Here is a 25,360-nt window from a genome sequence, read left to right on the forward strand (position 1 = left end):
GGGGGTAAAAATACATGCCCTGACTTTTTGGCCCCCTCCTTTTGTTTTGTTCAGTGTCTTGCTTGATGAAGAGTTCTGGAGAACTGAAAAGCTTGCTCATGACTTTGTGACATTTTGGTTGAACCTAATAAAGGTATTATGATATTGTGGCTTTTACATGTAAAACAAAAACAATACTCACTGTCAGGAACTCCATTTTAGGTTCTAGTAGAGAGAAGAGATTTGAGGGGTGCAAGTGTCAGACCTACTCTTGGATATAGTAAATAGCAATGGGGGGGGCAAAGCTAGAGCATCTTACGAGCTTGTTGAGTTACTTTTTAATACTTTTTAATACTTTTTAATACTTTTTAAAAAACTTTTTAAGTTTTTTTGTCATAACTGAGAAATATGTGTATCCCTTGAGAAATACCTACGTGTGGTCTAAAACAAGAGGGCCATGGTGACTGCTTCACAACTTTCCCTAAATGGCACCCCTACATGCTTTGGAAAACAGAAGGACCATGAAAAACACAGGCATTGTTGAATGAAAAATGGGGCAAGAACAGGAAATGAACACCTAAAATCTCATTCGAATTAGAAAATCTTGTGCTTTGGGAATTTTGTTTTCAGTGTTTAGGCTTCCATACCATGGTGAGATGTACCCTATTTCTATTGAAATTATAATTATTTCTAGATTTGCAGCTGTACATATAAATTAGCACATGCAAATTATATGCAAATCACTGCCCTCTTTTGTCTTCTTTTTGGGTGATACATGTCTTCTCTTTTGGCAGTTCACAAGTGGCCACCCTGGTCCAGGCTAACTTTAGGTTTCCACGGGACTGGGCAAGAGGGTTCTCATGTGCCCTCTACTCTATTTGCCCATTTGCCTGCCCTCTGATCCTCCTCGCTGTAGCTGGTTGGCCTAGCACTCAGTCAACTCCCTTCCCAGTTGTGCCAGTGGTGGAAAGGATGGTCCCATAGCTGAAATGAGAAGGGACAGTGTCAGTGGTAGAGTCCCCTGCCTCCCTTCCCTGCTCTGCACTTACCATAGCCCAACCATCCTTAAACTGGCTGGGGATTATGGGAGTTGTACTCCAACAGACCTGGAGGACACCAGGTTGGGGAAGGCTACACCAGTCGTGCCCACTGCTGCTTCAGGGCTCTTACATGCCCCCTCTTCTGTTGCTGCTACCACGATTCATTACCCTGAGCCTCCTTGTGAAAGCCAAGAGCGAGCTTGAGAGAGAGAGCATGGTTTAAAAACAACAACGCTGTGTTTGCTGCATTATTTCATGCAGCTTGGAGCTGGGATGCATGAAGGCGTGGAGGAAGCAGAAGCAAGCCTTGAGCACAGCTGCTTTGGTGTGGGTCATCACTCTTACCTTTGCCCTTTGTGAATTTCCCTCTCTTGGGAGGCACACATGCTTTGACCCAGGCTCTGTGTCAGTGGTGCATTTCAGGGGCTCCGAAAGTGATATTTGGTGGCAGGCTGCCTCCTGCTGGTGCTCTGGGAGGTGTCCGTGGACAGATGCTGGCCGCTGATGTAGGGCCTGCTCATGGCCATCTGTTTCAGGGGGACATTCTCTAAGCTCCGCCTTGGCTTGAGGTGTGATGCGCAACTCCATGTTCACAGCCCCCAAATGATTACATGGGTTTGATATCGACGCAACATGCCACTTGGAGGATTTCCCCTTGGAAGAGATTGCCATGAGCAGGCCCTACATCAGCAGCCAGCATTTGTCCACGGATCTCTTGGATCTCATGTGCCAGACCAGGCATGCAGCCACATTGCTTTGTTTTCTGTGTTTGCTGAAGAGTTTTCTAGGCAGGCATTTCCTGACTGATGAGTAAATTCCAGCCACTGTTTTATCGGTGCATTTGTTTGTATTGTGGAGTGACATTTTTACCTGAAATCTTTTGATGTGGAGGGGTTTATAAATCCTACAATCCTATTCATATTACTAGTCCATTCTGAGTTTTCCATATAAATGTGTGTACACTGTTGGGAAGGTGAGGCTTTTAGAAATATGTTTCTTAACTAATGTACTGTCCTTTGAGGCAGTAAGCAGAAAAATGGAATATGCCACAGAGCCAAGCTAAACAGCTGAATGTATGTGTTGTCTGCCTGCCTGAATGGGCAGTAAGGCAGGCAAGACATAAACACAATGCTTTAGCTTGGCTCTGGGACATATTCAGTTTTCTCTTATTTTCTGCCTTTCTCAGCTTGAGCTCAGCCCAATGTCCATGCAAGAGTAGCCACATCTGTGACGGAAAACTGGGAAATGTTTTTCTTATGTGCTTTTGTTATGAGTCGATCCTTTTTGGAAAGACTGTGCTGCTGCTTTAATTTGGAGGCTTTGAATGAGGGAGAAGAACAACGTCGAAAACTTCATTTTCTCTAAAGATAGCACTATGTGAAAATTTATGCTGCAGGGCTGTGAGCTCTGCTGTGAAAAGGGCTTGCCATCATGGGTTTGTTTGTTTTTTTGTTTTTAAGCTCAGTGCATAGTTCTGGGCTTCTTCTGCTTTGAAGAGCCATTGTTTCTTTTAGTATCAGTGGAATCACTGGCTACTGATTTGTTTCTCTCTATGTCAGGATAGGCAACTTCAGGTGCTGGACTCCCTGGTGGGCTGCACTCCTGCTCTGCACTGCCTGGAGTGGCAAAAAAACCCAATAGTTTGTGGCCGAAATTTGGCAGCAAACTGCTACAGATACTCAAAATGCCCACATTTAACTAGAAAACAAGCTAAATGTGGCACTTCTGGGTCTCCATAGTGTTTTCCTGCTAAATTTCAAAGGCAAACCAGTGATTTTTTTGTAAATGCCCTGCTGAATTTCAGCAGCATGGGGGCAGCAATGGAGATGGTGAAGGCCACCTTCAAAGCTGTTGGGGCGGGGGGCACATGCGGTGAAGTCATTTTAGACCTTAGTGATATTTGGACTTGATATTTGGGGGTGGGGTTTAAAAACAAAGACAAAACCTGTTTGCCAACCCTGGTTAAAAAGGAAGACTGTGCGCATGTGCAGTTTTGCATTTGAAATTCACTTATATCATAGAACCATTGTGACTATGAGAATATAATGAGCTTGCTTCTGCTGCCCTGAATGTACTTGATAATAAGCACTATTGTGTTGTGAAAAAGGAAAATAGTTTAAAGTCAAAATAATAGAATTAGCATCTGCAACCATATGTCCAGCTTTCCACCCTGGCTAGAAAATGTTCTTAAAATAAGAAGAAAGAAAGGATGCTGCTGCGACCAGCATCAGCTCCGTTGGGCCCCAGAATGCCCAAGCTGGCCCAGTTGCTGATACCAGGCCTGTTTGCCACTGTCCACTCAGATAAAAGTCCCAGTGATTCAGTGGGGCTTTCTCCCAGGTAAGTGGGTATAGGATTCCAGCCAGAGTGCATTAAGTGTAGGATTTATGACAGTGTGATTTCATGTCTTGCAGTGAAGCAGGTTAAACACTTCATAAACTGCCTTGGTGTGCTGAGCAACCAGCCACAGTTACTTCTTTTAGGGTGCAATCCTATGCATGTTTAGACAGAAAAAAGTCCTACAACTCCCAGTATGCCCCAGCCAGCATGGCTGGCTGGGGAATTCTGGGAGCTGTAGGACTTTTTTCTGTCTAAACATGCATAGGATTGCGCCCTTAATGATGCAGCACGTCTGCAAACAAAATGGTGGATGTGAATAAGGACACTGTGGACAGCTAGAACATATGGGTTCCACCTTGAAGATAAAAGCTTAGGATGGACATGTGGTGGCAGCTGTGCCAGCACAGTAGCACAGTTTGTGGAACCGCAGTAGTGTTGCAAGCTGACTCGGGGTATTTTAGTAACACAGCAGAAGCAGCATGGGTCAGTGGGAGCACATGGATAGATTTCCACTGTCATCAGATCCAGCCTGGTAGCAGTACACAATGGGTGTATGAGTGAAACATGGTTAAGACTGAAGAACACTCCTGCTCCATTTCTCTACAATGTGGGAAGCAACATGAATGCAACTTACTCATCTGATACATTGCAACAAGACACTGTAGTGCAGCCTTCCCCAACCTGGTGCCTTCTGGATGTATTGGAATAAAGCTCCCATCATCCATGGCTGGGGTGTGATGGGATTTCTAGTCCAACACATGTGGAGCGCACCAGGTATGGGAAGGCTGCTATAGTCATAACACAACTGACAGGCAATAGAACAGTCAGGACATATGGGAAGCCACTACAGAAACATCACCATAATCCATAATTATGAGAAAAAGAACCGCAAATCACTCAGCACAATAATAAAAAACAAAAATAAACACCATAAAAACATAATCTAAAAACAATACACTACAAGCAGCATTCATCCTCAATACATGAAAATCTCCCAGCACCACCACCACCACCTAGAAAGAACACCACAAAAGCAGGCCACAACTAATGTCCAAATGCCTGGGAAATGCCTGTGTAGGCTTTTTGGTCAAGGGCAACACACTTGGGGCTTCTCCATGAGGTTTTTTATCCTGCTATTGAGATTGGCTACTCAAGGAAGTTTGCGGGTCCTTTACATGACATCGTCATCCTCCAGGGCGGTTCCTGCGCTAAATGATCTTTATCCTATTTTTTTAAAGATCAGGGATAATGAGCTATCAAATTATAGCACACTTAGTACAACACAGATAAGGGGGGGAAAGTGGTGGGGGGAAGGGAAGCGCATTGAAAGGGATCCTGTTGGGATCCTGCATTTAAAGTGGAAGCAGAAAGCTCCAGTAGAGTTGCAGGATTTTAGCCTGGTGTAGAAATGCTCTTGGTATAATAAGTTTGCCATATAAATGTGGGAGGGGGCAGGAGGGAGATATTTCATAATCAAAGAAGTAATTTGCAGCTACTATTGTCCATGAAAAGGAGTTTCTGCTTCCTTCCTGCATTCAAAGGGAGAAATAAATATTCTGTGTTTGGATATCAATATTCTATGTTTGCATTCTATCCCTTATCTGGATGTTCTGAGGAATGGGGCAGTGGGAAACTGTGAAAGTCAATTGGCAATTCTATCTCAGCTCTGCATTTGTATTCTGAACTCTCTGTATACACAGCAAATTGGAGGCTTGGACCTAGGAGATCCTGGAGTATGACATTTTTTTCTTTTCCTTTTACACTTTGGTATCTTGGCCCCATATCATGCAGGTCTGAAAGTGTGTGTGTGTTTTCCTATAATTCCAGAAGCTATGTGCACCTGGAGAACTGAATGCACAGTGGCAGGTATAACTAAAAAGCAGCTCACCTCTCCAGCCACATGAGCAACTTCAGTAGAAACTTCAAAGACATCTCTGGCTATATGCATGGTTTGTTTTCATTATTTATCAAATGTCAAACACAAATACAAAAAAACCACAACCCCATATCAGCTTTTAATAATGAGATTCACTGATGGCATTTGTTTTCCAGTAGAACAATTCCTTCAAATGCTGAAAGTTCATTATATAGTCCGAGATGGCATTGTTATGTAGAACTACGTCCAGAAGTGTCTCTCCATACTTCTCCTATGTGTCTTTGGGGGTCATCTTGTGATGTTTGGTTCATTTGTAAAGTTTACGAAATGCATATTTACATAGTTTTGTAGGACTGAAGTCCTAGTTCATCATACTCAATTTTCCTACCTAAAATTCTTCATTTCACTCTGTTTTCTCTAATATCTCCCTGTTTAATATATAGAATGAAGTATAGAAACAAAAAGCAGTGCTTCTTCTGACAATCAAAGAAATGGCCATGGTTTCCATTTATCTCCTATATGGAAGCCCTTCAAGTTTCTGATCATATCCCAATAAAATACAGATGCATATGTTTTCAGGTACATAACTTACATATCCACACTCTCTCAATAGTTAATATGTTTCTTGTTAGGCTGTTTTACTCTAACTGTCCCATAAGTAAGCATGATATTTTAAGGCTACAATCCTATTACACATTTACAGGGGAGTAAGCTTCACTGAAAGCAATGCAACTTACTTCTGGGTAGACTTGTATAGGATTGCAATGTAAAAATATTCGAATCTATGCGTTCCCTTTTTCTCTTGCAGTGGAATCCTATACATGCTTACTCAGAAGTAAGTCCAATTGAGTTCAATAGTGCTTACTCCCAGGTAAGTGGATCTGGAGTTGCAGTCCTTGTTGATTTCAATGGGTCTTTTTTTACAAGCTGGTGGTGTAGGATGGCAGCCTTAATTAGTGACCTTGTTGTATGCGGTATTATTCTTTTTTGCTGCCTGCATTTTTAATTTCATGTCAGAATGAAAATCCAATTTAAAAAAGAAAAGTAAGAAAAGGTCAAACACACTGTAATGCATTTTAGCAATGCTCACTTAATGCAAATGTACTTTGCATGTAGCTCTAGAAATAGTGTCACCATGATAACGGCTGAGGAAGAAATGTAAATGAATTCTGAAGAGGGCTTAATGACTGCTGCTTGAGTGGAATCTTCCAGATGAGGCAAAATAAAAGTTATTTCATTATACCATATAGCTTTGTAGTACAAAAAGGATGAGATCAGAGGCCCTCAAATAATATTATTGCCTCGGGGCCCCATCAACCTTTATTTGGCTTTATCATAACCATCACTTCTAAAGGCACTCCAAGCAGAATTAAAATTCTGCTACACCAGGGTTTCTTCTCTTTCCAACTGATGCACTGTCAACTCAAGGACCAAAGCCCTGCTCACAACACTGGCAGGGTTGTAAGATGGGCTCTAGAGATTTGTTCTATTTTCCAGAAAAATAGGATTCAGGAAGAGAACACAGTAAAAAGTGTCCAGTTAAGACCCACTTACTTTATTCTCAGATACTTCTTGCTTCTTGTCAAGTGTGGTTTAGATTAAGTCGTAGGCCAGGGGTGGGCAATCTGCGATCCTCGAGCTGCATGCTGCCCTTGCTCGAGTGAATTTTAGAAGCCCAGTACAAGCAATCAGTGCAGATCTCTGGCAGGATAGGGTGGCTATACATCCTGTTTTACAGAGGATATCCTCTATTTGAAAGGTTGCTAGAGAATCATCCTCTTTTTGGAAGGCATTGTCTATTTGAAGGGCTGTCCAATCTAAGTCTGGTTCAAAGATAAAGCACCATCAGAAGAAAGAGCTGGGCCTTGAAGCTGCCCATCAACAGCACCTGGACAGCAGACTGAGCAAGGCACACAGGTTACCTGGTCAGAGTCTTGCATGCTAAAGTGAGATGCATTGTATTTCAGAGCTGAGAAATTTAGGCCTGCATCCCAGTAAGTACCGGGTAAGATTCAGAGCAAACAAGTGGTGCACACTGGTCTTCAGATCAGTTCAATACATTGGCCGTGGGCCAATGTGTACTCAGCAGAGCTGACTTTGAGACCGGTTGAATTAATTTCATCCCATAATCTGAGTTAGGGTTGCTAACTTTTTAAACCAGCTCCTGTAATTATGTCTGTAATATGCAAACACTAGCAGATGCTCATGTTTTTATCTCCATGCTGTGAAAGCTTCATCTGCTGATTTCTGTACATCATGCTTCTGTTAAAAGCACAAGAACACATTTGGCCATTTTTGTCAGGTCAGCTGGCAACTCTAACCTGAATACATTTTAAACCATGGATAAAGTCAGGATGCACGTAGATCTCCGTAACTGGATGAGGGCTAAAAGACATCTCATAGTGGGGAAATACCAAGTGAAACCTGTTGTAAGTTTGGAGAACTTTTGGGAAAATAGTATATGCAGTAACAGAATCAGTCACTCATGAAAACTGGGTTAAATGCTTCTGTTTCTGAATCTGAGCATAGATTAGGCGACTCTGTTAATGATCTAGCATCCAGCCTAACAGTTTAGCTGAAGCTGTAGCTGTAACACTGAAACTTGATTACTAGTGCAATACTCATAATGATTGTCATACAAAGGACATTACAATATACGTACGTAGACAAGAAGATATGACTCTGTGTGTGTTTTTTAAACGTGTTGTTTCTAGTAATACCAGAAGAGGGTGCTCATCACTGAGCAAGACAGAGCTGGGCAGACTGGCTAAGCATGTCATTAGAAAATAGAAATATAACTAGGCACTTTCAGAGATTTTCCAGTCACCCCGCCACCCTGCAATAACTTATATAGTTGTTACACATGTGCTGTAGGGTATCCTGACATCTTTCCTCTAAATCAGTCTTCCACACCAACCCGGTACCCATGCTGGAATGATGGGAATTGCAGTCCAACACATCTGCAGGGTTCCAGGGTGGGGAAGGATGATATAGCCTATGTCATGCTTTTGTTGTGGGGAGACTGAATTTTTCCAGACTCGAAAGTCTGATATTTGGGGGGCTTCTGAATGGAAGGCTCCTAGCATGACCAATGAGAAGACATCATGCAATTATTCGGTCTTTTCCTTCTTCATAGCTTTTCTCTGATAAGAAGAAAGATGGAAGCAGCAGTAGGAAAACTCAAGAGGGTTATGAGTGGAACATGATGTCTGGATCCCCTGTAAATCAGTCAGGTGCTAAAAGCCTCATTTGGAAACATCCAGAGTGTCTGGGGAAATGGGAATATTCCACCTTCATTCCAGCCAGCACATTAATTAAAATTGTAAATACTGTGTAAAATGTGCCAGTGTGGTTCTATAGCAGACACTAATTGGACTGTGTCTGTGGCAACGACTTCTCTGAGCCGACAGGATATTTTTTACCTTTACATAGGGTTTGATCCAGAATGTCCCTTCAGTGAATGGAAAGGCTCCTTTCATTTGTAGAGGGGACTGAGATCCAGCAAGGGCTCCTGTCTCCTAGCTCCATGGGTCCTGCAACCCTCTAAAGCAGCTTTGCAGGAGGAAGCAGGGGGAGAAGGAATAAGCAAACATTGCTTGCCCCACTTCCTCCAGTGTTCTGTGAGCGGAGTTCTGTTCATGAGGACTCCAGATACAACCCATAATATATTGCTGCTCTGAGTGCTCTGCTGTTGTACTATTCAAGCATGGGAATGTTCATGTCACATTCTTCTTTCTTTAAAAGCAGTGAATACCAGCACAGCTCTCCTTCCAAAGCAGCATCCCATGATTTGGTGGCTGTCTGATTTTTGTTTAATTTTTTAAAAAACAGTTAAGAATAATACTTAAGCATTTATATTGTACTTCAGAGTGTTCAAAAAGCTTCATGTACATTTTTAGGTCCTGATCCTTACAGCAACCCTCAAATAGCAATGTTTCAACTCCGCTGTTCTGTAGTTTTATTGTTGTAGTGCAGCCTTCCCGAACTCGGTGCCCTCCAGGTCAGATGTGTTGGACCACAACTGCCAGTTGCCATGCTGGCTGGGAATGATGGGAGTTGCAGTCTAACTAACACATCTGGAGGGCACTAGGTTGGGGAAGGCTGTTCTAGCATTCCAAATTTTATTATATGGTGTGTATGTTTGTTGTAGTGATTATCTTGAGGGCACCAGGTTGCGGAAGGCTAATCCCTAATCCCATTATCATCTCCTGTGTCCATGGCAGAGATGAAATTAAAAATTGGGACTTCTTGATTCATGGTTCAGAGACTTTATACATGTACCCTGGAGCTCTCATCTCACCTTTAAACAAGCAATGAGTAACTAATCCATTACAACAGGTTACTGCCCACCCCTAAACAAGGATACTCCCTTCTGTGTTATAATGTAGGATATAGCTACTGGTGTTGGATTGGCACTAGTATGAGTATGTTACTCAAGGGAAAGTGTGTTGGATTTTAGTATGGGGGAAGCTACCTGATCACACCATTGAAACTGGTATTGAGGTACCAATGGTCCCTAATGAAATTAAACAGGCTCTTCATCAAACTGGCATTCCGAATGGTAACTAGTTTCAAATTTTAACTACCAGGTTGTTCCTGTCTCTCTATGTACTTATTAAAATACTCCTAGACTGCTTTTCCATACCATTCAAAGTGGTTGACATTATTTTATGTAAAAATGCATTTTAAAAGACCCAGAAATAAAAACAGAATCATATCTTCGTTAATACTCCAATGCAAATTTTCAAAAGCCATGGAAAATCTAGTTTTTGATCCATCGCCTGGCAAAAAGGTGAGATTTGCAACCCTTCTGAAAGGTCAACAAAGAGGTATATCTTCTGGAAAATGTTCCATAATTTAGGGGCTACCACTGAGAAAGACCAGCTCCTAACCATTGCCATCCAGAGTTGATGCAAGGATGGATAAGAGACCACAGCCACAGAGCTCAGTTGATGAGTAGGCTCATATAGGGCCGGCGCTACTGCTAGACAGAGTGGGGCAGTTGCCTCGGCTGGTAGTTGCTGGGAGGTGGCAGCAAGGTGTTGGAGGACAGAACCATGTGCAATGAAGCTTTCCCTGCACCCTGCTACTTTCAGGTGCAATGGAGGACACTGTCCTATTGCCAGTGTTGAAGAATACTGCAGCTCCATCCAGTTGGCTTTTGTACATGGGATGGGAGGGGCCACCATCTTGTCCTTTGCCTCAGGCAGCAAAATATCTTGGACAAACCCTGGGCTCATTTGGGGAGAATCCTATCCCAGTACTTTTTACCATATACAAATCTGTGAAAAGGCCCTGTTGTAATAAATCCATTGTAAGGTCATCTCATTAATAAGGTCTCTTTCTAATGTTCCAGGTTTGGTTTGGGCCAAAAATCCTCCAGCAGACTGCTACGACACAAGAGCGCTTCTTGAAATGTGTTTTCACATGCATTACTTACTCATTAATTTAACAAGAGAATCTCTGATCTCTGGAAGAAATGTAAATATTTGAATTAGCAGTTATTTATTTATTTTCTATTTATGTCCTGATGGTTCAGGGTAGATATTATTATTGTTATTTATGTATTTTATTTTTTAAGAGGTCAAAAAGTTCTTAGCTTAACATTTACATTTGGTTCTCCATTTCCTTTTTCCGGAAGGGGAAATGACCATGCTTTCATGTGATTAACAATCAGGGGAAGTTGTGAAAGTAACAACTGTATAAAGGCATCTTGCAAAACCCTTTCATTGTCAGATGTATTTGGATTCTGCAGGATGCGAAAGAATAGTGCAAGCATGGAACAAGGACCTGAGCGAGAACCCAGGCGTATAAGGGAGGGATACTTAGTGAAGAAGGTATGTGTGCGGCCTATTTTGTCTAAACATTTTGCTGGAAGGAAATACTATTTAAAGCAAAGGGGAATGCAGAGCTTCCTATTCTTAGCTGAGCTTGTAAAACCGAAAGATATAACCTTCAGCCAGTGGGACAGGGCATTTATATGGCATTTATTTATATAAGAAGTGTAATTAATAACTGCAATGCTTTCAAATGTTTGAAATATAGAGTGGCGTTTATTCTCTGTGCACATCCAATGGTTTTAAACTGCCAGCTTTTAAACCTGCATCTATCGAACACAGGATTGGGTATGTTAATGTCATTTCCACCCATTTCTTTTCCATGGATTCCTGCACTGAGCAGGGGGTTGGACTTGATGGTCTTGTAGGCCCCTTCCAAGCCTACTATTCTATGATTCTATGGTTCTATAGACTACTCTCCCACAAAATATTTTTGTAGGTATGGGTTTCCCTTTCTCCGTTATTACATGTGTTTCTACTCTGAATTCTAGGATGACATTATCAGTGACACTTTTCTGTCAACAGATGCTGCGTGGAGAGCAGTTCCAGAATGATAACTAGGAGCAAGTTATGGTATTTTACCTCAGTGGGGACGTTATGTTAGTTCCCTTGGTGACTGAAGGCCAAATAACTGCTCTGTAGAAATAAGGAGAAAGGAGCAATTTAAACCTGATTTAAATTGCTCCTAGGAAATCTACAGTGAGCCAGGATTAGACTGAATGTAGCTACTGTGTTCTCTGTGAATGGGACCTCAGAGGGAATAAACTGAGGGCCTAGCTACATGCGGCATTGACGATACGATTATTAATGATATCATGTTTTATCCCTCTTTAAATAAATACCAGGTGCATGGAGGGGCAGAATTGTTATTATGATTGCTTCCCTCCTCAGCCACCATCTTTGTGAAAATGTCCCTCCCTGCATGGGAATTAGCATTAGGAGAAAAAACCTTCCCATTGGCACCAATGAGAGGTTTTGTTCCCCTAATTCTAAGTGCTGCACAGGGGGTGAAATTCATAGAGATTGAAGCTAAGGATAGGAGGCTTAAGCCTTGATAACAATCCCACCCCCCGCAGTGCCCTAGTACTGAATTTTTAAGAGCACACAATGTGATTGCTTATCATGTTGTTCATGTCATCCCGTCATTAACAGCATGTGTTATAAGGCCCTGACAACCCTAAACCTGTTAGTACCCAAGTACAATGTTGTTGTCAGGAACAGATGGGCTAGGATGAGATGGGAAGGATGCAACTCTATTGATCCCAAAGTTGTGGATTGGATTCAGGGTCTGGCTGCAGCTTCTGCACAATTCTGCTTCACCCCCACCCTCACCCCCATCTTCACACCAAGGATAAGAGTGAACAAAACCTATCACTGAGACCAATTGGCTTCAGTGTACACAGGGAACCATAAGTGCCCACAGGCTCTTAATTATCTTCAGTAAGATGAACATACTTGGAATGCCAATGAAAATTCCCCATGTGGGCATACAGTCTTTCATTCTCAGGGAACGGAATTGGAAATGCTGTGTATACAGAAGTCTGGATCATGGTCTGTTATTACGGTGGGCAATGGAATTAAAATCAAACCAAATTTACCTCCCTAAGCTAATGAGAGTCAGGGCGATTAAAAACAACAATGCACACAACATAAGATAAAGGCAATCCTTGCTGAGTAGGAGAACTCTAAAAAAAAAGGGGGGGGGAACACAGGAAGTGCCCAGACCACAAGATAAACTAAATTGGGCATGGGAGGGAGCAAAATAGGATTCTTGTATACTGAAAAGGGACTTGCCAAAGCAGAAGTATTTCTGAGGGGGAATTCTAAGTGCCTTTACAGCAACAAAGAAGGGCAAAATATGTGTCATTCACTTCATATTTCTGCAAAAGGTTATTTTCTTTTTAAAAGTGGCCATTTATATCCTGGCTTTCTCTGATAAAATCACACTCTAAGCAGCTTACAATAAAAATGTAAACTGTGAGAAAATTAAAACTAAATCTAACAGTGAACTAAATAGCGGTAAAAAAAAAAGTTTTATAAAGTATCATCATAAAAAAAAAACATAGCAGCAACAAAAGTGGCCGTAAGAGCCCATTTAAAAGTAGACAAAGAGGGGGCCTGGCAAACTTGTCTTGGAGACTATTCCATCATTTAGGTGCCACCACTGAAATGGCACTTCAGTGAGTGAAGAGTCCTTGAAGAGGGCCTCAGAAACTGAATACAGAACTTGAGCAGGTTCATATGGAGGGAGGCAATTCCTGAGGTATGCCATTTAGGGTTTTAAAGCTGGCACCAAACAAATTGAAAGCCAATAGAGCTGCAACAGAATTGGTTCAATCCTGACAATCCCAGACACAAGTCTAGCTGCCACATTGTGAACCAATAGATTGTTTCCAATAGCAGCCCCACATTTGATTAGTTATTATTATTTTATTTATTACTCCAATTATATCCCACCTTTTTTTCTCTTGCAAGCAACCCAAGGCAGCTTACATAGTCCCCCTCCTCTCCATTTTTATCCTCACAACAATCCTGTGAGGTGGGCTGGGCTGAGAGTCAGTGACTGGCCCAAAGTCACCCAGTGAGCTTTATGGCTGAATGGGGACTAGAACTCAGGTCTCCCAAGTCCCTGTCCAGCACTATAACCACTACACCACATTGGCTCACACATGGAGTGCATTGTACAGTAATCCAACCTAGAAGTGACTAACAGTGCAATCCTAGGCATGTCTACCTTGAAGTAAAGCCCACTGAGCTCACCGGGACTTATTCTCAGGTAAGTGTGTATAGGATTGCAGCTTAAGGCATGAATGACTGAAGCTAGAGGTGCTTCCAGATGAGGCTCATATCATACAGTTGCCCTGCGTCAAAACACTGAATTTTATGGGGGAACCATTGCTAACCTTCCCATGTTTCCCCACTATTTCTTCCATCTTTTGTCTTGCCACAGCAAATCCCTTAGGAAGGAAAGACAGAATCGCTGCACAATTCCTCTAAACTGGGAGCTCTAGGAGCTACCCATCTAGGAGATATATACCAGGTCACCTGTCCCCAACCTGGTGCCCTCTGGATATGGCTGGCTAGGGGATGCTGGGAGTTATTGTCTAACACTTCTGGAAGGCACTAGGTTGGGGAAGGCTGCCCTAACTTATGTCAGCAGTTGTAGGAAAGCTTTTTCACCAGGGGCATGATGGATATATGGACTTGACTTCAAGATTCTCTATGTCTGACAGATGGGATAGCTGGGGGAAGTAGTTATTTCTAGGCATGTGGTATAACAGACACAAGGGGAAGGAGAAGTAACAATATAGGGAAGTTGCATGGAGGCTACTTCTTAATTTTCTATCTCTGCTCCTTCCCATCACCCACTAAAAAAATGAGCATTATTCATCTGGCAAGAATATTCCGAGAACTGCTGACTGAGTGAAAGAATCTGCTTCAGCCTCAAATGAGACTTCACTAAGATCTGTTGGGTTCCAACAGCTACCTGAATCTTTCCAGTCCACCCCAGAAAATGCAGCAATGTTGTACATTGGATGATCACAGAATTAATTCCTTCTAAATTTTAAGGGAATTATTGATGATAATTGGTGAGGAATTTTATTTTATTTCTTTTTGTATTAAGAAATGCATATCCTGCTTCTTAAAAACAAACACCAAAGTAGCTAACAAAAAGGAAATGATACAAAAACAATGATAAATAGAGAAATTAATCACAGAGACAGTAAAAACGGTTTCTTAAAAAGTCAGCCAGCTAAAAACTAAGAGCAATGCAGCAACAAAACCTTCCCCAACTTGGTGCCCTCCAGATCTTTTGGACTAGAACTCTCATCATTTCTGACCCCTGGCCATTCTGCCTGGGACTGATGCGAGATGTCCAAAACATCTGGAGGGCACCGCCAGGCTGGCAAAGGCTGGTCTAAACAGGCTGCCAAATAGAAAAGTCTTTGCAATCTGGTGGAAGGCTAGAGAGGGGCCACATTGGGCAGGGAATTCCAAGCCTGGACTGGTAACTGGTGAAAGAACAGAAAGCAAAGGATAGGAATAAATGAACAATTCTCTCAATGAAGGGATGTAAGAGGTGGGTTCGCCAAGGATGTGAATTTGGACCAGTGCTTTTTAACTTGTTTATACATTGTCTAAAGTTAGGGGTGAGCAGTGAGGTGGCCAGGTTTGTGGATACCACATTACTGAGGGTGATAAAAAGAAAAAAGGGATTGTGAAGTGCTCCAAAAGGATCTCTCCACGCTGGAGGAATGGGCATCCAAATAGAAAATGTGGTTCAATGAAAGTAAGTGTAGAGTGAAGGACATTGGGGCAGTAAATCATAACTTCATATTTACACAGATGAGGTCTGAGCTGGCAGTGGCTGACCAGGAAAGGGATCTTGGGGTTGTGGTGGACAGCTCAGTGGAGATGCTGACCCAGTGTGTGACAGCTGTGAGAAAGCTGATTTCCATATTGATGGTCATTAGGAAAGGGCTTGACAATAAAACTGACAATATTATAATGCTCTTATACAAATCTATGGTGCAACCACACTTGAAATATTATGTACAGTTCTGACTGATACACCTAAAAAAGGGAGGGGGAGAGAATATTGCAGAGCTTGAAAAGTTCAGAAAAGGACAATCAAAATTATTAGAAGACTACAGCAAGTCCCCTATGAGGAACAGTTACATGGTGGGGGCGGGGAGTTAGTTTTGAAAACGTTGAGGATGGAGGGACGTGGTAGATAAAATGCATGGTGTGAAGAATGTGGATATAGAGAAGTTTTCTCACCCTCTCTCATAATACTAAAACTAAGGGTGGTCCAATGAAGCTGAATGGTGAGAGATTTTGGACAGATCAAAGGAAGGTTACCTTCACACAGTGCAGAGTCAGTCTATGAAATTTGTTTCCACAGAATGGGGTGATGACCACCAACAGGCAGCTTTAAAGGGGGATTAGGCAAATTGATGGAGGATATGGTTATCAATGGCTATTTGGCCTGATGGCTATATGCCCTCTCCAGGATCAGAGGCAGCAGGGCTCCGAATGCCAGCTTCTGGGAAAGGGTTCTTGCTCCCATGCCCTGCTTGTGGGAAGCTTGGCCGCAGTGGGAAGCAGGCACTGGATTAGAGAGGCCTTTGGTCTGATCCAGGAGTCTTGTCTGTTTTTAAGCATGGCCACACTCAATGAAGGACTTCTCCTGCATTCCCTCCAAACATGCCACTGATCCTGCCAGGAGACAGAGGAGAGCTTTTCCTGCCAACCGTACTACATGGACATGACATGCATTTCCCTTTAGTACAGCCAGATTGATTCTTTCCTTCTGCAAGAACTCCACCTCATCTGATACTGAGATGTGTTCTGCATGGAAGGTCCCCTTCCTAAGCTGCCAGATACACCGCCAAATCCTATACATATCCACTCAGCAGTAAGCCCCACTGAGTTCAATGGGACTTCTTCCCAACGAGGTTTCCACAGTCTTGCACCCCTAGTAAATGTACTTCGCAATCCTCTGTTGATCGACTCAACCGTAACACCTATTGAGTTCAACGGTGCTTACGCCCAACCAGTTAAGTGTGTGTAGGACTGCAGCCTTAGGCTACAGCAGCCTTCCCCAACCAGGTGCCCTCCGGATGTGTTGGACTGCAACTCTCATCATTCCCAGCCAGCATGGCCAATAGTCAGGAATCCTGGGAGATGTAGTCCAAAACATCTGGAAGGCACCAGGTCACCTGGCACTTTGCTGAGGGTTAGCTCAAATCTGGAACTGTCCCTAACTGGGACAGGCCCTGGTGCTGCCATTAACAGTTATGCTAGCAAGTGCATGAGAACTGCAAACTAGATGAGAGGTACTTCTATATATGAAACTTCTCATAACAAGGGATAGTACCTTGTGGGTTTCTTTCTCCAGTGCTTAGTTTTTAAAAAGCAAAGTGCTAGGGGTGCTGCTTGGGCCTGCAGGGAAATTATATTATTTGCATGTACGTTCTGCTTCTTAATCTCATGTGAGCACAGTTGTGATCAATCTGTGGTGAGGGGGAGGCACTCTATACATGCTCAGGGGCATTCCCTGAATTTCACATATTTTATGTAGTCCCCCTCCCAAAGTTGTAGCAGTATCTACGGCTTCTGAAGGGAGACTCTGAAAAATCCCATAGTCCCTGGGATGCTTACCCTAATCACAAACCATTACCAGCTTCTGTCTTATAATCAGGATACATACTGCTTTTAAAAGCCTGGGTTAAAGCCTTACAGCTGAGCATTCCTACTTTCTTAATATATGCGCATGAAATTTTCCCATACCTTTGAAAAAAACCAAGGGCCAGGATTGTGTCAGAAGTTGAGCAACTAAGCTAATTGCTTCACTTTGTATGCACAGAACTGCAAAATTACGTGCGACCACAAATGCTGTTCCGATCTAACGATTCTTCCACACTAACCAATACTCCTCCTTCCCCACTTGCACTCACTTCTGCTATTCTTCGGAATGTTGCATCAATTGTCAACATGCATTTGATGCAAAAAACATTTTCCAAGGTGTTCTAATACTGAGTGGCTCCAGTTACTCTTCTAATTCTTGGAATAGGCAATACATTGTAACCAGTGTGCTAGTCTTCTCTCTCCCCGCCCCCTGCCACTGCCCCTCCAAGAACTGGGAGCCCCCACCAGAATGAAGGGAGCAAGTGGTAGGCACCTTCCTGACCCTAGAATGTGTATTGATTTGCATTGCTGCTTGATGCTGCACAAGTGATCTGCTGTGAATCTTGCCACTGGGCCACAGCATGCAGAATCCCCTCTGGGGCTATTGTGGCCACTGACACCATGGCACCATGAATCTGCCCTCCTTCCATTCTCTCCTTGGATGCTGTTTCTTTTATTTCTTTTTTGTTATTTATATTTGCATTTCTTTTAAAAATTTTGTTTTCCAAAGGGGGGAAAAAAAACCATAATTGACAAGAGCAAACTAAACTTTTATTAACTGATACTAACACCTATCTTTTAGCCTGCCTGCACCGCCACTAACAATGGCAAAAATTTCCCCTCTATTACATTTACAGCACATCTCTGATTACCCATTTTTCCTTTTTTAATCTGTTTATTTGCAACACAACAGTAACAACCACAAAGCAAAAAAATAAGCAGGGAGGGGAAATACTTCATATCACGAAACATATCAATGTACAGTAACCATTAACATCTCCCTTGATATAGGGAAAAGAAAAAAGAAAGAAAAAACACACACAAGGGCATCAGGGGTCAGGGGGAGGATTAAGATTACCATTTCAAATATATACATTAATATAAGTAGTCTATATGTCTACATAAGCATCCATATGACTTTGGTGGTTGTAGGAGATATGTGTCAGGGTGAACACTGAGCCCATAGAATCCCAGAGTAGTTCTGATTCTGAGGAAGAGCAGTCGCTCCTGGTAGAGGAGCACGCTCCTCTTTCCCAGGGCCAACAGCTGACGGAGATTCCTCCCACCAGCATTCCTAGCTTAGATAGCAGTCCTGGGAGTGACAGAGCGCGGGAAGCAGACTTGGTGGACGTGCGACGCTGAGAGCGGAGCCAAATGGAGGGCGCAGAAAGGAGGCGTAGTGCCCGGTTGGCACGCAAACAACGGCTGCGCCCAGAGGATCCAAGAGAAAAGGGGAGGGACTCTCCCTAGTCCTTAAGTTCAGGTGTCTGCCAGTAATTCCCTTTCAAATGGGGACCAACTGTTCCAACTTAGGGCATAGGTACTGTGCTGCTCAGATCTAGTTGCAAACGGTAGAGTTGTTAAGTTGTAAAAGAAGAATAAAGCTTTGAAAGGAATCCCTTTGTCAGGAAATCTACTGGACTTGGCTACTGGATTAGACTGAGAGAGCCCTCCAAGGAGCCCTTGACAATATGCTCAAAAATAGCAAGAGCAGTAAGATCTTGAGTCCCTGGAGTGATAGGTGGTGGGTCATTTTCCTTCCAGGCTTGAAGTATAAGTCTCTTTGCTTTTGCTATCCATCTGTTAATCCCCACATCACAGGGATGTAATTTAAGAGTGCATGTACATCCACTATTCTCACAGATTTTTCAAGAACAAAATTTATACGAGCAATGACTTCCAACCAAAAAGAAGCCACTACAGGACATGCCCACATCATATGCCTCAATGAAATGAGGCATCATCCTCATTATATTGCCAGCATCTAGCAGAGCTATCCAGCTTCTTCTTAGCAAGCCTCACTGGTGTTCAATATACATGAAACATCAATTTTTGTTGAATCAGTCTTAATCTGAAATCTACTGAAATAGTACATATGGAAGTGAAGGCAACTTTCCTTACACTGTATAGAGCATTCCAGTTCCTTATTCTATTCATCGCTGACTTTCTGAACATATGCTTTACTGCATTCCAAAAGACTTTTAGAGCCTTTCTACATGAGGCTTTTACTGTGTGCTCATAATTGCTCACTTTGTGGGTCCTTTACATGCCATCATCATCCTCCAGGGCCTCTCCCATTATTGCTTTTTTTTCCTAATGAGGAAAGTGTGGTATTATTTATAAATGGCAGAATGAGAGTCTCATGTAATTGCGCAATTCCACTATACCACCATACCATCTAGTGGTTGTATAATGAAACGTATAGAAAGACAGAGACACCCCTGCCTCCTGAAAAAAGCACATGTAAAGGAGCCTGTCATAATCCCACAAAGAATCAGGAAGCAGAAGCCTCGGTAAAGGTGCAGGATAAAAGCCTTATGTAGAAATGCCCTTATAGATGGCTATTGTAGACTTAGTTTTCTGTAGGGAACCAATTAATTCCTCCAACAGTGCAGGAGGCATTGAAGCATCTTGTATTACCCTTGGTGAATTCTTGCAATCCTTAGCAGAGTTATATACCACTGTACCCACATTCTTACACAATTCTCTTTCTGACAAGTACCTATTGTATATTGATTCACCTGTTTCCAAAGAGAATTTCATATTCCTACAGGCAGTTTTGTGAACCTCCCAAAGAGCTTCGGCTATTGGGCGGTATAAAAATGAAATAAAATAAATAAATAACATAGGCATCTCTAACTGAAGATCCTCTTTCCATTTATTGATATGCCCTGGTTGTTCAGCCTTTATCTTCAATAAGACAATTGCTGTAAGGTTAATATTGTTTTTTAGAATCTGTTTGTGAGGGTTTGAAAGGTACAACCTTATAAAATGTCTTCCTCCTGTGCTGTCACAGGACGCATCGATAATGTTACCTTAATTGCTTTGAAAACAGGGTAACGTATTTAACAACTGGAAACCAATGTGGGTAGTGTTGTCAGAAGACGGGATTGAATTCTTTAAGAAGAAGACTGACAACAGTCCTAAAGGAATGATTCCTCTAAAGGGCAGCACCCTGACAAGTCCCTGCCAAGATTTTGGTAAAAGGATGGTGAGTATATATGTCATCTAAAGTATCCAGAAGAAAGCATGAAAGTATCCGGTAGAACATGAGAAGAGCTGAGCTGGATCAGATGAAAGGCCTATCTAGTCCAGCATTCTGTTCCCACAGTGATCAATCAGATGCCTGTGGGAAGCCCCAAAGCAGGAAATGAATGCAACAGCTACCCTCTCACTCACGTACCCCAGTAACTGGTGTACAGATGAATGCTGCTCCTGATACTGGAGGCAATATATAGTCACTGAGACTAGTAGCCATTGATGGCCTTATCCTCTATGAAAGGGGGAGGGTGCACTCTCAAGCTATTCATTAGACAGTTTTAACTGTAGTTATAATTTTTCCAGATTACACCAGCTACATAAGATGGTATTAGCCTCCCAGGTGATTGGAGAAGACCAGCAAAAGTTTTAAGAAAACAATGCTGGTAGTTTTCTTACCAAGGGTGGACTCACTTGACACTTGTTCAAAGGATCACCTTATTATGGAAATCCACATGCAACAGGATTGTTCTTAAGGTCCAGCGTGTAGGCAGAGTATCTTTGGACAACCCGGTTCTTCATGGTTCTTAATTGGAAGCATGCAAAACAAGAATTGGGCACTATAATAGTGAGGCCGGATTCCCATCTCTGAAACGTTCATATCATTTGAGTTAATGACAGACAGAATGGTAGATTGGATGACCCGTTCTTCAATTAGGTGGAATGACAGCAGTCTGAAAATGCGATTGTTGCTGAACTATGGGATTACTGTATGGGATGGGAATATTTAAAAATCAGCAACCAAACAGAAAAGATACTGGCTCTTTAGTGGCTTTGAAATGTTGCAGTTTGATTTGGCTTAGCATTAGCATGGTACCAAGGGCATGGTGTCATTGACTGCATTAATTTCCATATGCTCTAAGTCATGAGAGGAAACCTTGGCTCATGCATAGTGCATATGCCAGGGCGCAGTCCTCTAAACAGCATTGTTCTCCCAAGCCATCTGGGCAGATGGTGGAAATCCCACAATGCTCCTTGAAAATCAGCTCACCTCAGTTTCAAACTATGCCTGCTGCTTCAACCTGAAGTGTTTAATACAATGAAGCTACCGTTCTTCTCAAAAATACCGAACACTTCAGGTAGCAGAGTGCAAAAGCCTTGGATGAGGCACAAACCCAAGTGAACCTGAGCTGGTTTGGCGGTATTCAGACTGCCTCCAAATATAAGGCAACTTGGGTTTGAAGTGGTCCGGGGTGAAATGGGCTAAGCTGCTTGTTCTCATACAGTTTAAAGGAAAGCCACAGCGATGAGCAGGACTTCTCTGGTCTGAAACAAAAAGCAAGAAAGACTGACACCCACCCACTGATGGAAAGAACAGGGTGTGGTGTGGTGTGCTCTGGGGACTTTAAAGGAAGAGTTTTCACACTCTTAAAATAAAGCCACAGTGATGACTTGCACTTCTCAGCTCTGAAACAAAGAGCAAGAAGAACCCCCTCTCCACTTGAAAGACTAGGGTGTTGGTGCTCTGAGGGCTTTACAAGCAGGACGTTTTCATAGTTTGCACCAAACACTAGTCTAGTGTGTGTGTGTGCGTGTGTCTGTACACACACATAATAAAGAAAGCAGCAAATTGTTCACAATGGGGGTGGGAAATGCATCCCTTAAAAAAATAAACACCAAACAAACTTTGTACACACACACACACACCCTTCACCTATCCTTCTGAAATTTGGGGGGGAATTTACATAGGGTCACCTCTGTGTACATCATGCACATGCGAACTGCCAACAAAACCACAAAGAGGTTATGGCATTCCTTAAAAACAACAAAAACCCTACCAAATGTAAAGGTACCTAGCACAGAAAAACTCCCACCTATCTGTCTGAGTTTGGCAGACTTCACTTTTATTTATTTATTTATTGCATTTATGTCCCACCTTTTTTCCTCTTGCAAGGAACCCAAGGTGGCTTACATTATCCTCCTTCTCTCTATATTATCCTCACAACAACAACCCTGTGAGGTAGGTTGGGCTGAGAGTCTGTGACTGGCCCAAAGTCACCCAGTGAGCTTCCATGGCTGAGTGGAGGCTAGAACCTGGATCTCCTGGCTCCCAGTCCAACACTCTAGCCACTACACCACACTGGCTCTCATGTCCTCAGAAGGGGACTTGATGGTCTTATAGGCCCCTTCCAGTCCTACTATTCTATTCTACAAAATTTCATCCAGCTTTGCAAAAAAAAAAAAAAAGGTTCTAGGCATTTGTTGCTGTTCCCAATGCTGTCGATGGGAATGACATCTGAGACTTCAGAAAACTTTTTTTTTGTACTTCTGCAAACCATGGGGTCCCCCAAGCCTTCTGATACCTCCCTCTTCTATGAAAATTACCTAATTTTGGTTACCTAAGGGTCAGCACTTGGAGAATGAATTTGCTATTAGGTTTAGCTGTAAAGAGCTGAATTTTCAGATGTCGGAGGGAAGGTTGCTACAATCCTAGGCACACTTTCTTGAGAATTAGTCCCACTGGGGTCAGTTTGGCTTCCTTCCAATTGAACGTACATAAAATCAGGCTTCTAGTCTTCCAAAATTGGTCCAATTTAGGACAAATTGGTTCAGTGTTTCCACTCCTGCAATTCTGTGGCAGCCAGAGCCCACAGTGTGCCTTTCTCAGGTGTTGTTAAGACCAGAACCTCTTTCAGCCCCAGGCCTGAATTCCATTTTGGAGAAGCTCTCAGGGGCCACTTTCCAATGGTGGGCGGGGCTGAAGGCAAAAGGGGTGGGGCCAAAGATATCTGCATATTTTTGTTTAAAGCCCTAGGAGAGGCATTTCAACTTTTTAGGTTGCATAAACAACTGTACAAAAGCCAGGAAACTGCCAAACCAAAGTAGTGGTTCTACTATACGTCTAGTCTTCGTGCATTAATAATAAACTAACATTAATGTTTTCCTGATTGTTTCAATATCACATGTTCAAACTATAACAAATTTCAACAGCTGATCATGGTGTGTCAGTTATTATCTGTTCCATACAAGTTGGCGATTCCTTCCAACCTTGCCCAGTTTGTCAGTGTATACTGAATAATGTATTTTGACTGCAACCCCATACCCGCTTACCTGGAAGTAAGCTCCATTGAACTCAATGGGACTTACTTCTGAGTACACAAGTATAGGATTGTGCTATTACAGTGCCTTGCACAAGTATTCACCCCCCACACACTTTGACTTTTCCACATTTTGTTGTGTTACAACCTGGAATTCAAATTGATTTAATTGGCAAGTGTACCATTTGATGTACACACTTAACATTTTGAAGGTGCAAAATATTTTTTATTGTGGCACAAAAGTTAATTAAACCATAACAAACTGGCATTTATTGGTTGCATAAGTATTCACCCCCACACACACACACACACTCAATACTTGGTAGATGCACCTTTGGCAGCAATTACAGATGTAAGTCTTTGGGGGTAAGTCTCTACCAGCTTCGCGCATATGGATCCTGCAGTTTTTGCCCATTCCTCTTGGCAAAATTGCTTAAGCTCTGTCAGGCTGGATGGGGATTGTTGATGAACAGCAATGTTCAAGTCTTGCCACAGAGTCTCAATCAGATTGAGGTCTGAGCTTCGACTGGGCCATTCTAAGACATTCCAGTTCTTGTTTTTAAACCACTCCAGTGTAACTTTGCCAGTGTGTTGAGGGTAATTGTCCTGCTAGAAGGTGAACCCCTCCAGGAAATTCCTGACTTGTGTGGCGGATAACTTCCTCCTACAGAAAGTAGAGGAAGGAACTAGAGGATCGGCTATCCTTGACTTGATCCTAACCAACAGAGATGACTTAGTGGATAAAGTAGCAGTTACAGGAACTCTGGGGGAAAGCGACCATGTTGTACTTGAGTTCTTGGTTCTAAGGGAAGCAAAAGCCGAGTGTACTCAAACGCGTACCCTGGATTTTAGGAAAGCTGATTTTAACAAACTCAGAACAATGATCAGTAAGGTCCCATGGCAAGCAATGCTAGCGAGAAAAGGAGTCCAAGATGGGTGGGAACTTTTAAAAAAGGAAATTCTCAAGGCACAATCACAAACAATTCCAACAAGAAGAAAAGGTGGAAGACAACAGAAGAAGCCAATGTGGCTTCACAAAAAGCTTAGGGATGACCTGAAAACAAAAAAGGACACATATAGGAAGTGGAAAGAAGGCCAAGTAACAAAGGAAGAGTACAGGCAGGTAGCACAGAATTGCAGGGATGGCGTCAGGAAGGCTAAAGCGGAGAACGAGGTGAGGTTAGCGAGGGATGCTAAAAACAACAAAAAGGCTTTCTTCAGCTACGTGCATAGTAAAAGGCAGAGGAAAGAAATGGTTGTTCAGCTATTAAATAAGGATGGCAAAATGATAACAGATGACAAAGAAAAGGCAGAGGTGCTCAATTCCTACTTTGGCTCAGTCTTCTCCCAAAAGAGGGTCTATGACCCCCCTGGCAAAGGCGAAGTACAGGCTGAAGGGGCAGGATTGCAGCTTGAGATCGACAGGCATATGGTCAAGGAACACCTCATTACTTTGAATGAGTTCAAATCTCCAGGGCCAGATGAACTGCATCCTAGAGTCATAAAGGAACTGGCAGAAGAGCTCTCAGAACCGCTGTCTATTCTCTTTGAGAAATCATGGAGGACCGGGGAAGTGCCAGATGACTGGAGGAGGGCTAACGTTGTCCCTATCTTCAAAAAGGGTAAAAAGGAGGAACCTGGGAACTACAGACCAGTCAGTCTGACATCAATCCCTGGGAAAATTCTGGAGCAGATCATAAAGCAATCCATCTGGAAGCACCTTGACAACAATGCAGTGATTACTCGAAGCCAACATGGATTTGTCAAAAACAAGTCCTGCCAGACAAATCTGATCTCATT

The 25,360-nt window shown here is 42.7% G+C and overlaps 1 protein-coding gene across 1 annotated transcript in view; it reads left to right on the forward strand.

Moving 5' to 3' along the window:
• The first annotated feature begins 10,969 nt into the window (after positions 1-10,969).
• The window catches only part of PLEK (pleckstrin), a 35,333-nt gene continuing 20,942 nt past the window's right edge, over positions 10,970-25,360 (forward strand). The window contains exons 1-2 of the mRNA XM_084823893.1: positions 10,970-11,072; positions 20,320-20,475. Coding sequence (XP_084680019.1) covers positions 10,992-11,072; positions 20,320-20,475 — 237 coding nt within the window. The 5' untranslated portion in view covers positions 10,970-10,991. The remainder of the gene's footprint in view (positions 11,073-20,319; positions 20,476-25,360) is intronic.

This window comes from Heloderma suspectum, chromosome 1 (genome assembly GCF_057233095.1).
Source record: "Heloderma suspectum isolate Gila_16-S chromosome 1, 16-S_ref, whole genome shotgun sequence".
Taxonomy (NCBI): domain Eukaryota; kingdom Metazoa; phylum Chordata; class Lepidosauria; order Squamata; family Helodermatidae; genus Heloderma; species Heloderma suspectum.